The sequence below is a fragment of the Neodothiora populina genome (assembly GCF_041146345.1).
Source record: "Neodothiora populina strain CPC 39397 chromosome Unknown canker_contig_6, whole genome shotgun sequence".
Lineage (NCBI taxonomy): Eukaryota > Fungi > Ascomycota > Dothideomycetes > Dothideales > Dothioraceae > Neodothiora > Neodothiora populina.
The window spans coordinates 1,068,048-1,081,054 of record NW_027191414.1 but is presented as its reverse complement, the minus strand read 5'-3'; the positions used below and the strand labels follow the sequence as shown (position 1 = coordinate 1,081,054).

At 49.2% G+C, this 13,007-nt stretch overlaps 1 protein-coding gene across 2 annotated transcripts; it reads right to left on the bottom strand.

Moving 5' to 3' along the window:
* Window positions 1–6,410: 6,410 nt before the first annotated feature.
* On the bottom strand, window positions 6,411–7,154 carry AAFC00_005981 (uncharacterized protein; the record flags this gene model as incomplete). 2 transcript variants are annotated; one of them, XM_069345854.1, is made up of 1 exon in its annotated part: window positions 6,411–7,154. In XM_069345854.1, the coding sequence occupies one exon, from the start codon at window positions 7,152–7,154 to the stop codon at window positions 6,411–6,413; it is 744 nt and encodes a 247-aa protein (XP_069198061.1). The 2 variants fall into 2 exon arrangements, with proteins under 2 accessions (XP_069198061.1, XP_069198062.1); XM_069345853.1 differs by having other exon boundaries at window positions 6,411–7,055.
* Window positions 7,155–13,007: the final 5,853 nt, after the last annotated feature.

Genomic DNA, 13,007 nt, shown 5'->3' with positions numbered 1-13,007 from the left:
ATTTGGTCAGATGATCGAGATAAACTAAGGTATGTACGGTAATCTGACGTTGGTAGTGCTGCTTGTTGTTGCTCTTTGGCATGTGCTACGATACTTGTCCGTGCATGTAAGATTATTCGGATTGCTTTCGCGGGTTTCCCACACTTTCAAGTAATCCAATACGCGAGTTACCAAAACAGTCCGAATGTATTGTGCAGTGCACTGGTAAGTCCGCAAATCAAGAGCGCCATCAAGTAGTACAGCACTGTAGAGATCGATTCCGGACCTCATCTACGATGGAAATGGTCAATTCACAAGTATCCACCCCCGCCATCGCAGTCGCTATTGCCGTCGTTGCCGCGTTTCGGTCTCTCTGTCGTCTCTCTACTAATTTATCACCTCGAATCCTTTCCTGATTTTGCTATCCAGTTCCTGTCACGCGCGCTTCCACTGCATTCCCGCTATATCCGCTAGCCCGACTCGAGCAGCACCAGACAAGAGAAAAAGGCTTTTCCAGACATGATCGTTCTCATGTTAGACCCTTACCTCGCCTTCATCTATCTTGTTTTGGGAGTCTATCCACGCGATCAACTTCTGCTACCCGTGGCCGTTCACCCGGCATCCGCAAGGGTCCGTCAGTGCGTCCTGCCACTTCAATTGCTTACTTCGAGCTCCTAAGGCACACCCGCGGCTAGCATAGCTAGCGATTCGCGGGCAGCCGGATGGTTGGTATTGCCAACAAACATGCGTATGACACGACCGACCCACGGACGATGTGTTCACGAGACACTCCTGGAATTTCTCTGCTCCCCTTCGATACTATACGTGTGCGGCTCCGGAGTGCTGCATTGCACAAACACCGTGCTTCCGGGTCAGAGTAGAGTAGGTCATAGCATTCCGAGATGCGGCTCTTTCTCTTGGTTCTGGTATCGCTGAGATTTTCGGATCACGCAGATCATATGACTGTGCTGTTGTCGGGACGGTGGTGAAGAGGGTACGACAAGAAATATCCACTCGGACCCTTCTTCTCACTCTAGGGTCCACGATGAGGTGGCAGAAGGCAATATTAAAACGTGAGGTAGGTCTCGAACGAAGTGTCTCAAAGACACGGGGTCAAAGTCAGTCGAAAGCTGACCCTTCTATGACGCAAATATCTGAGACGGTCTGTCTCTCTCCGTCTCTGCGAAGTATCCACAGGCTCTATGTCCAGGGCCGCTCATCCTTTGATTCTAGACCTTCTCTTGTGGTTTTGGTCCGGAGCTATGGACACACGTAAGCACACAGGTGATCTTCGCGCTGTTGGTATTCACTTCCGCTCATCACGTTAATATCCTTGGGATCTCCCTTGCCTCCACTGCTCTGTGTCCTCGAAGTTCCCATGATGAACTGCGAGATCTTCACGTTAGCTCTGTCAATGCGAAGGATTTCGATGGATCCCGGAAAGTCTTCAGTCCCCCGACTATGACGACGACTACAAGGATGTAGATCAAGTCCAGAGAAAGTAAGTCCACGCTATCACTAAGTACTGTTCTATCATGGGGATCTCAAGATATCACAATACCCTGGAAGTACCGAATTGGTATCGTCCGGCTAATGCAATACACAACATCCCTTGACGTGCGTGAAGAAGCCAGGCTCAGGATCCACAACACAGAGCATAGCTGAACACGACCGGAGGACAGGACGCATTTGCACCCTTGGTCATGCGCAGTTTTGCCCCACGTGCCAGCAGGTATGTTCTGCGTAGTAGAGCTAACCCGGAAGCTCAGCCATCTCTACCATTCTTCGTGTTCAATGACATCTTCTGATAATCCATGCACTCCCTCGTCGTTTATGCGAAGTTTCTGGCTTTTCATATCTCATACCCTTGAATTTCAAAAATTGACTGGCATTGTCCATACTCCTTCATATCTGTAGACCCGAAAAACACACGAGGGGTAGTCTTGCGTAACTCATCCTGAAAGGTAGCTAGGATGGTTTGACTCGGAAAAAGCCCTCGTATCCCGAGTATCTGTAACCAGAAGCCCAAGAACAGTAGAGTAGACGAGCGATTTGATTGGTGATATGGAGATAGGTCATCGCACGTGGCAATCACTCCCCCGTTCCTTATTACTCTGTTCATTAGTCCACGTCACATGTCTAGACCTTTGGGTAATAAGTGATACTTTATCGATATAGCACCTGATGATGTGATACACTACAAATCAATCAACCAACCGAGAGCAACAGGGCAGTGATCAGGACCTTCTTCTCACTCTCGGAAATCATTCGGTAGATTGCTTCGCTTGTAGGATAGGTCACCAGAGTAAAGTCACTCATCACACAGCGCTGCTATGACTGCGGCTACGGTAAAGTATGCTACAGGATGATGCATCATACTGCATTGTACTGCACTCTGCCATGATATGCCAGACTACTGTAAAATCCGAATATCATGCGTCAACTAGCTCACTTTACCTACTGTACGATCCTTTCCACACCCCACAGCGAAAGAAACAGCCAAGATCGACAGGACAGGACAAGACAAAGACAAATCACGACCCGACCCAAAACCCCGAACGGAGAGAACTCCGCACCTAGCATAAAACAAAAGATAGATTCTCTCATGTCGCTTTCGCTCATCTCTCGGACTCGTCTCGCCCATATCGACAAGTATGTGCTTGTACAACTAGATCTAAATGCCAATTCGCTACTACTGCACAGTGAGGTAAAGTATCTGAATGAAGGACACAAGACTTGTATCCTGTACACTTCGATCGTCCTTCCTTGCGCAAAAGTGACAAGCTCAGGTACCTTTGCGCCGGAACCTCGGGTAACCTCATGTACTACGATAAGGTGTGGAGGTTCGCGAATCCGAAACTTTGTTTTCTGCTGGAAGACCCCTTCTTTGTTCTTTCTTATTTCCCGACGGTAGAGAAATGGATGGAGGTGAGATTAGTCGGTATTCAGTTATTGCTTTCGCGTCTTTTTGTCTTCACGGGAACGGGATCTTTACACAGTGATAATAGGTTTGCTGTGAGCTATGTGATCTGGTTCGGGCTGTCGGTTAAGGAGAGGATGGGGAAAAACAAATGTTGATGGTAGAACCACGTATTCCTCAAATAGTGGCATTCGCACTCTACCGGCTATACTGTAAGTATTTTGTGCGTTAAATAAGCAATGCCGCAAGGTCTCTACAGTAGGTATGGGTATAGTAAAGTTTGTGAAACTCGACTGAGGCTCATCCCGCTCCGATATCGCCGCGTACAATATAAACAATGGTATAAGCGACCATTTATGAAAGGTTACCTATCCGTAGTTTCATCCGTGGAAAAGCAAAAGATGCCACACTCCATATCCAACGGGGAAAGGGAGATCATCGTCGTCGTTCGTCGTGTAAAGTGAGGTGTGTATGTGCGCAGTGCAAGTGTGCACGTACAGCCGACGAAATCTCGCAGGGCTGAAGAAAACGAAAGGCTGATCGACGAGTAGCGCGACAAGGGGGTTAGAAAGGATGCGGTCGGTTCAAAAGGAGAATTGTCTTTCACTGGAGTAGCTATTGGTCGACGTGGTATCTGCGTTTTCATTCTTCATTCTTTCGAGATTTATATTATGCACATTGCGTTGGTCCTACAGAGTGCGTCACACCTCTCAGTGTACTTGTAATCTATGTTACCTCAGCTTATTAGTTTCTTTTGACCTTCTATTGACGCCTGCTATATTGTTCGTATGAGGTGGCGTGTCAGGTTTGGAGATACATTTGCGCTTTTCGAATACGGGATCGCCCAAACTAAAAGCGCAAGAATAGAGCTGTTGGCGGCGCCGCGTCTGTTCGTGGTTAAGGGGTCATCTTTCTTGTACCTTGGAGGGCGCAGTGTGCAGGAAAAGTCAATTGGTCCTACAAGCGACTAAAGTATGATCCTATGATCCCTTGAATCTCAAGAGATCATGACAAGTAAAATAGACGAGTCAGGCCAAACCACAAAATCATCCTGGCAATGGTACAGTAAGCCGAACCCATGCCGTACGAGCCTGCGACGCTGCATCGGAATGCGCATGGTTGTACAAGATGAAGTGACGATAAGAATCTGACATGGTACCGAATATGGTCGCAAATTCATGCACGAGCTACGCTTACCGGTCAAGGTAAATGGTGGAAGTGTAGGTGAGAACAGGGTAGGCACCGGTGTACACGGTGCTAATATCGGACTTAGGCGGTGAACCCTTGCGGTGGAGTGAAGATACCCCGGGGGGACTCTTGAAACTCTAATCAGACACGAAACTCTGTGGTTGATTCCCAAGTCCGCCATACTGCATTTGTGCTTATGTCCGCCGTTGTGCTAGTGCTACTCCACCAAGACATGTGTTGCCGTAGCAAGACAAGCATGCCAGCAAGGTTATGCGTTGGAGATAGAGTCATACCATAGCTAGGGCGTCAAAGAGGCAATGGCCTGACTAGAGCAATGCGTACCACTTACCCCTGATGGCTACAGTATACAGTACAGGCGTGTGCTGCGCGGGTCTGAACATCCTCTTTGGGTTGTATGTTAGCACAAACAAACAGGCCACTGATTCGCAAGCCCGCTCTCCAGACGTTCTCCCCCACTGTTGACCGACTCGAAGCGAGTCCACTAGTCAGGGCGAACTCGAACAAAAGATGCGAATCCGAGCGGGATATGCAGGTTCTAGCACACCAACAACAGCACTTATTGCATGTAAACACTCCACACTAATGCAAGAGTGATATCCAGTAACTGACATATGTATAACCCCGGGGTGTTACCGCTGAGACAGCTCACAAATTAAACATGTGCAGTACGGAGATAGTAGGCACATTCGCACCCGACCTCGCACGAAACCCATGCTCGGGCACGGAGTTTAGTTGCCTCGGACTCGGCTTCGACGCGTATCTCTACATGTTGTGCATATGTGCCGACAGCCTTACAACAAGGCACAGCATGTGCTCGTTACGATCCACCGTGCAAGCAGAGCACAGGGATATGCGAAGACCCAAGAGTAAGATGAACAAACGGAAAATGGTATGGATCATCATCCTATTACAGCCGCAGAAAGCAAATTCGGGCGTGCCTTCGGAGATCTGGTGGAAGGAAGAAAAAAAAATCTCTTCTAGCGAAATGAGATGGATCTGCTTACAATACTGTGATTCCACGCTTATCAGGGTCTTCAGAGGCTCAAGTCTCATCAATGCACTGTGGGATGGACGTGCTGAAGGGTAAAGAATGGCGACATGGTCCCAGGATGCGGTCTTCAAAGAGTCATGACATCTACGAAAACATATTTTTTTGCTTATCCCCGAGCTCTTTGCGATACTCACCGGTAGTAAGAGGATAAGGTAGAAGAAAATATTTTGTGACGACGATGATGAATTAAGGTTAGGTGATTACACAATGCTCGGAAGTCTCTGGAAGACAAGATTGGCAAAATTTGCATTGCAGCCTGGGGTACAGTGGAGGACGACGAATGATTCGTCAGCCAGAACATGTAGAGCAATGAAGAAGAAAAGAAAATTCAAGGGGCTCTGCCGACATACAAGCATGTGGTTTGGTATGTACGATACCAAAGCGTCATCGCCTACGAAACGCGAAGCACCATTGCGCAACTAGCAGAAAATTATCCTGAAGGGCTTTTGCCTTTTTGCCCTTACTCGGCTCTGTACGGCATGGACCCTGATAATGTGATGTCTTCATGAGCAATCCTACCTACGCGCGGAAATGGTGGTGGCAGTGGCAGGCGCAAATGGAGTGAATCCCGCAGAGTCGTTCCACCCGCTGGCTTCTGTGCTTCGTCGTACAAACGACTGATCATGCAGGTGATCGGTTCGGTTTTTTTGCGGGGTGAACGTAGCGATTGATTTGATGGTCCGTCCTGTGTGGTAAATCAATTATGCGCTTCGAGCGGACGGGAGTGGATAGATCACAATCCCGAACCTTCCGGAGCTACGGGTTCGCGGCGTTGCCGGCACGACGCAAAACCTCGCGTCTGCGGTGTGTACTTGTACCTTATGCATGCAGCAATTGCAGGCGGTGAAACAGTGTCTCAGAGTCGTCTTTGTTCCGGCCACCAGACAAACGCCTCTAGCAAAGGCCAACGCACTCAGGGATAGAGGCACGTGGGACATACACAACATGAAGAGGGCAAAATTCAAGTTTGGAGATTTGTTTGTAATATTGTGTTTCATCAATAGAGTAGAGGTAATATTGTATGTATAGATCCGGTAATCGAAAGAGAGGGGAGAGCGAACTGCGCTCGATCCCAGTATAAGACAAAGAATTAAGAAAAAAGCCACTCCCAGTAAAACGCCACCACATCGCTCAGTGGCTGCCATATCCCGTTCTGATAATAACATTAGATAGAAACAACGCTTGCTTGCTTGATTCGCTTAAATGCTCAGATAGATGAAGAATGTACAGAAGAGGTCACGAAAAGATGGCCTAATAAGCGCTGATCATAGGCCCTTGCTGTATCGAGTTGGCGAGACGAAAGTGCTCGCGCTCATCTATCTTATGCGAATAAGGCGTCGTCTTGATGGGTTGCGTTGGCTGATATTGGGAGAAATCAAGCTCGGATTCGTTCGGTGATGTTGGCATTGACTCGTCTTCGGAGTCTGATGAGTCTTCGTGAACAAGCTCCGGGGGGTGGGAATCGACTCGAGTCAAGGCGTGCTCGTCATCGTACTCCATATCTTGGAGTTCGAAGTCAAGCTCGTCCTCCTCGTCCTCCTCGATTTCTCTGCTGGTGACGGTGTACTCTGATTGCTGAAGTGACATGGTGAACTCTGGCTCATCCTCTTCGTAGATGTCAGAGTCCGAGTCAGAGTCCGAGTCATCCTCGTACTCCTCGGCAATGCTGTCAATCCATTGCACATGGCGAGATTGATCGCTCTTGTTGTTCTTGCGGATGGAGTCGTTGAACCAGGCCTCCTGTTCCTTCTCGGCATCCTGAAGCTCGACCATAAGGACATCAAGAAGGTTTGCGTGACCAACAAGGAGTCTCAAGTCATGGTCGGAGCGAGATGCCTCACGACCAAGCTTCGTCCTGGCAGTCGAGGCAATGTAGTAAGTTTGGGTAAGAGACATCTTTTGCTTCTTTGCAACAGGTGATGTCGTTGAGGGGTAGTATGATTGTGTGGATTGAATGTCAATTGCAGACGAACGTGGTCGTAGGGGAGAAGACATTGTATGTGTGTATAAAAAGATTCAAGTGAACTTGGATCGTGAGTCAATGGATGATTCAATATGGCAGAATCGATTTCAGGGTCCGATCAATAGCCAATCGGACGATGACGCGAAGATGCAACCAAAAGCTTGTGGATGACGAGTATGTTGGTCGTGTTTGTTTGTGTCGTGATAAGTGGTATACTAAGAATATGCTTGACTGTGTCTTCTGTATTATGGTATGGAACTGTCTGTTGTGTTTGGTAATGGAAGGAAACGAACAACTAGGCGGATCTGAAGGCAGTCTTTAATAATCTGCTCTTGATCAGGCGTCAGTTGTGCATCTGAACTGTTTTAGTTCCGTTTGTCATCGATATTAAACTTTTGTCAGGCAAGACAAGCGCCCGCTAACACCGTCGGAGCAATAGAGTACGACTGACCCAAACTCCGGGCACGGATCATGACTCCTTCCGCCGCGACTCGGACGGCTGCTGCGGCCGTTCACGTATGGATCTGACCTGATGATGCACACGCGCTAAGTAAGCATGCAGTGTGGGGTACAGTCGGTGACTCTCGTGCTCGGTCTTCTCACCAATTCAAGGTAGCGGTGTTGCTCCTTGGTACTCTTGTACCCTCCTGAAGCTGATGAATCAAAGTCCGTTCCTCCGTTATGACTCCATGGATTTGTGAGAGATCACAAATCACACAGTACAAACACATATCGTCTTACATAGCACGCCCTTGCTGACAATCATTACTCATCCCCAGACAATAGCCATGACTCTCCGCGTAGGATCCCCGCTAACTCGCAATATGACTCCCCAGAGTATCATGTATAGTTGCCTTGAGTGTAATTGAGTTTGAGCGCAGCAGCATAGGCTTCAAGGCGTTCATATTTCCCTTTGTGCATAAAGGTGTTGCCTGTTTCGCTTTCGGGATCGGGCTCTGGCCGTCTTCGCGAGAAACAAGCGCCAAGTTCGGACTACTGCTGTTTTCGGACATAAGAACGGTTACAGGTTTCACTGCAAAGGGGTCGAGTCTTGATGCATAATTCTGCGATGTCGGTCGATGCGCATCGGGCATGTATGCTCCGTATATCCGAGTAGATCGAAGCCTCAATAGGACAAGTCGGAAAGGAAAATTACACCTTCACAGCACAGCAATTTCTGAAATCTTGAGCGGGCCTTGGATCGTCCGACTTTCGACATTGTACGGCCGATTGTAATCCCCGCTTCTTCGTACGCAAATGCGTCAATACCGACTCCGCCCTTTCCCCAGTCACCGAGTGACGATCGCAAGCCATCATAGACACGAATTCTCAAGCTTCTGAGCCTCTGAACCACGAGTCTACCAGCGTTGTAGTTTCTTTGCGCCCTTGGCTGCGCTTGGCAGCCTCCATCAACAGTTGGACTTGTCGTGTGGCATTAGAGTGTGATATAAGCCATTGACCAGTGAAGACATGGCTGAAGGCTGTAGGCTGTGCACACCTACTGCAGCCATATTTAAGATCCACGCTAGTCCACCTTCGGTCGACCACGTACGCATCTGATCATCACTTGTGTCTGGATTCATAGATCAACAACGCGTATTTGCCCAGACTTTTCTAACATCAACCATCGAGGATTAAAACATGATTACGATTCATTCACAACGCGCAGTCCTTACATCACAGGCTTGTTCGCGATAGACCGGCTCGAATAGTAACCGAGAGCAGTCTATTCTTCCACGATCACTGAGAAATTATGCTAGGCTAGAGCCTCAAGAGACCCTTTTTGGACCAATGAGCCAAACAAGCAGCGGGTTTGTATCGAGACCTGTATTATTGTTGTCCGATCGAGAATGCCATGAATGGACTTGTCTCATCGAGGGCTATCCGCAGCTTCATGGACTTCACGTGGCGTCCCCAGGCTTGACTAATCGAGTATAGAAGGATCTATCCAGAGCGTTGAGGCGTTGTCTGGTGCAACGTTTCACCACATGTAGATAATAACATGAAAGCACCGTTGATCGAGGAGATCTATTTTCCACGATCTTGGGCTTCTGCAGCGATCAATGCCACACTGTAACAACGTTCACACTTTGAGCCTCTGGACATCTGAAAGGATAACGTATATCCATGCAGCACTAATGAGATCTGATATCTAGAGAGATGGTCGGTGCCGGTTCATGACACAAGCCTTCTTGTGATTTTTGAAGCCGGATACTGCCCATTCCGCACAATTCAATCAAGGACCTTTCCTACAGCGACTTCGTTTCTCGCGTCCAAAATCTGGCATGATCTGAACTCCTGTGGATCACTACTATCTAGGATCCTGCTATGTCGACCACAAGAGAAGTCAGGGTCAACAGTTCTCACCACATTCTCTTTGCATCCAAGAGCCTGGGTTGCGCCTCGTGGAGCCGTTATGATACACCAATATAAGCTACCGAAAACGGCTTTTCTCAATCTTACCCAAAGCACTGGTCCACGAAGCCATCCGCTTTCCTAAACCATGCCTTTGGCTGGCCACACTTTTGCTTACAACAATGCAGCCACCACACGGAGTCTTTTTTTGAAACGCTCCGGTACAGCCGGGACAGAGTATAACCCTTCCCTGAGCTATCTCGTGGCTAGACCCGACCGGTGGAGAAAGACTGAGACTGCAAAGCTAGCAGAACTGCTTACGCTTGCCATTTCCAGATTCTTCCACGCCCTTACCTACTCTCCACAATAGACCTGTCAAAAAGAGTATAGTCTCAGGCTGGACCAGGGAGTCCAGCATCCTTTCCGGCTTACATCCGGGCCTGGCTAGACTCAATGGTCGCTCTCTTCGGGACCTTCGGCGATGTGGCGCCTATCAACCTTAGGCATTAGATTATGGATACTGACTAGCTGAGCGAACAGTCTCACAAAGTCTACTAGGAGAAGTGGGAGTCATGCTGACCGACAGATGTCCGTCCGAATGGAGCTGGAGCTAGTACACAATATGCCAATGTTAATGTGAGAATTGCTGTCGCTACCACTTCGGTCTTGCTGGAATAGGCCTTTGAAGAAAATTCAGAAGGAGGTGAGAAGAAGGAGGTGAGAACTCTTCTGTAGTCTTCGGCTTCCAGCTAAGGTGAAAATGCTATCGCTGTCACTTCGGTCCTGCCTGGATCAGGTCATTGAACAGACGTAGAAGAGGAGAAAGAAAACTTTTTCAATAGTACTGCCTCCCAGGTCTGGGTATCAATGTTTGTCAGCGGGATGTTCGGTGAACCCATGAATTTCTTAAATGCAAGCGGAAACGTGGGTCACCCTGGCCGTTCATACATCACTGCACACCTTATTCTCACATTGCACAAGTATATCTCATAGAAGCGTAGCTCGTGTGTCAAAGCACTTGATATGATCAATTCGAAAGAGGGAAAAGGAAATCGTTCAATCTGATGATGTTCCAAAGAAGCGTAATGACCGTGAAAAATGCGCATTGCTGATAAATACATTCTTCTGTCTTCGTTCGTCAAAGTCCCTCATGCGTGATTCTCATGGCACCATCCCGGTGTCCAGCGCCGTTAGTCGTAATGCAGATCTAAATAGAAGAAAAAAGTCCACCCAGGAAAGTGGAAAGAGGAAAAAAATTTATGTCCTGAGAAACAAACTGTATCTTTTCACAAGAAGAAAGATGAGGAAAAGTGCTCTCTTCCAGCACTAAGGTGAGGGAGTACTCTGCTCCGAGCGGCCAAGACTATGTAGCACGATCCTGCTCGTTCGTGGTCGCAGTAGTCGAGTCAGCAGATGGTGTAGGAGGAGTAGCAGCAGCAGCAGCATCACCAGCAGCCTCGCTTTCCTGACCACCTCTTCGCGTTCTGATACCAAAGCGATCTCTGAACCTCTGCCGTCTGCTCCTCTCCTCTGCCAAATCAGCCTCGACAGCGAGCATTCGCTGCTGCCGATAGTGCGCCTGCTGCGCTCTGATGCGTCGCACGGCTTCGATGCGTTCTTCTCTCGTCGTGTCATGCACACGTCCGAGACCTAGACCGATGAGGAAGCTCTGGCGCATGCCTATTCTTGGCCGAGAAGTGTTCGTGGTCTCTTCGCCTTCGATGGGTGGCGGCAGGCCACTTGCGTCCTCGCCTTCTCCGGCTGAGGCATCGCGTTGCGGGTTCAGGTCTATACGGCAAAGAGGGCATGTGCCGCTGACGTTCAGGAGCCATGGATCGATACAGGCAGGGTGGAACTTGTGATCGCATGGCAGGACACGCAAATCCTCGCCTGTCGAGAAGTCCTCGGTACAGATTGAGCAGCCGGGAGCTTCATCGATGACACTTGATTCGGTAGCTGCAGGCGCTAACTCGTTTGTAGCAGGAGCAATTCCAGAGTGAGCTGATGCGGTCGACGGTCTTCTTACAGCTGCAACTTCAGTGTGTAGGTTTTGTCCCGCGGATTTGTCTCCATCGATAACATTGGCATGGTCCGCGCCTATGATCTCGGGGGCCGCATGTATGCCGTCGCCGAGTTCGACGTCTGTTGGCTTTGGTGCTTCGCGATTGTCTTCGAACTTCACGATCGGAATGGTGTCGAGCATTGCACGGGCGAGCCCCTTTGCTCTGCTTTGTCTCACTCTTCCGGCCACGGTGCGGGGTCCGTAACGCTCTGGATGACGGTGCGCACGCACTGCTCCAGTTATGATGACAGAGAGGAACAGTGCGGTGATGATGCCTGTGATGCTATATAGAATGATCATCGCCACCGCCGTCGTGGGTGAGCCATTCGAAGTAGACGAGTTATTATTCGTTCCCGGAGGACTCAGAGTTCCATTGCCATTACTCGAGTTGGCTTGGTTGACTTGGTCAGCGAAGGAGATGCGCGCGTGCAATGGGGCTTCCGGGGGTGCGGTATCGACCATTCTCAGCAGCACTTCCGACGCGTTCGCACTAGTCATCGAGTAGATGAACGGATACTCCGAGTCTATCTGAGAGATATTGCAGTAATCAGCCTCGACGCTGTACAGCAGTATAGCATTCACGTTCGCCGCGAGTGCGGAATCCATGACAAAATCGGGGCCTAAGTTGCCAGGATACATGTCCGTGTCGCAGGAGACATAGGCGATCCATTGGTCTGTAAGGTTGCCGATGTTTGCTGTCGTCAGATGCAGTAGGGGAGCATCGCGACCCCATGCGCGCAGTTTTGAGACAGCATCAGGAAACATTGGCTGGACAGAGGCGAATTCCTCCATATCAGCGGCACTTTCAGGTATCAAGAGCTCGATCGGGCCAGCGCCACTCATGTCTGTGAACTGGGTGATGTTTGAAGGAGTAAGCACAACCTTGTCGGCCACAACCATTGTGTATCCACTCATGATGGCAGCGACCGCCGCAGTCACTGCGGAAAAGAGAGAAGAGCGCATTATATGGCCAACTTCGCTGCTGCCCGGATGATGAGGGTGGTGGACGTTGATGATCTGGAGTAATCGCAGGTGCAACCTTGCTCAAGACCTGGATGCTGGAAACGAACGGGTGAAGCACAGGCCTAAGCATACATGATGAACAAGCACGAATATATGTACATGTCAGTGTATGACGGCGCGAAGAGTGGCGAGATCTGACTTCTGTGTGGAGGAAGTTGGGGAAGGAGGCGGAGTGTCGGTTACTTTTTCACATGGTTCGCATATCTCACTTGGTACTTGGCAATGTTGGTAAAGGCTGGATCTGACTTATGGCCGATAACAAACTGCAACCGATAAAGGAGGACTTGGCTGGGGATTTGCAGGCTGACCGGCCATTGATTACCTTATTATGATCACTGATACTGATAGCCTTCTGAACTTTCCAAGACTTGGGCAAGACAAATTGTATGGTTGTGTCAGAGCGCCGATGCTGCGCGGATCACGGCACCCATGCAGGACAAGAAAT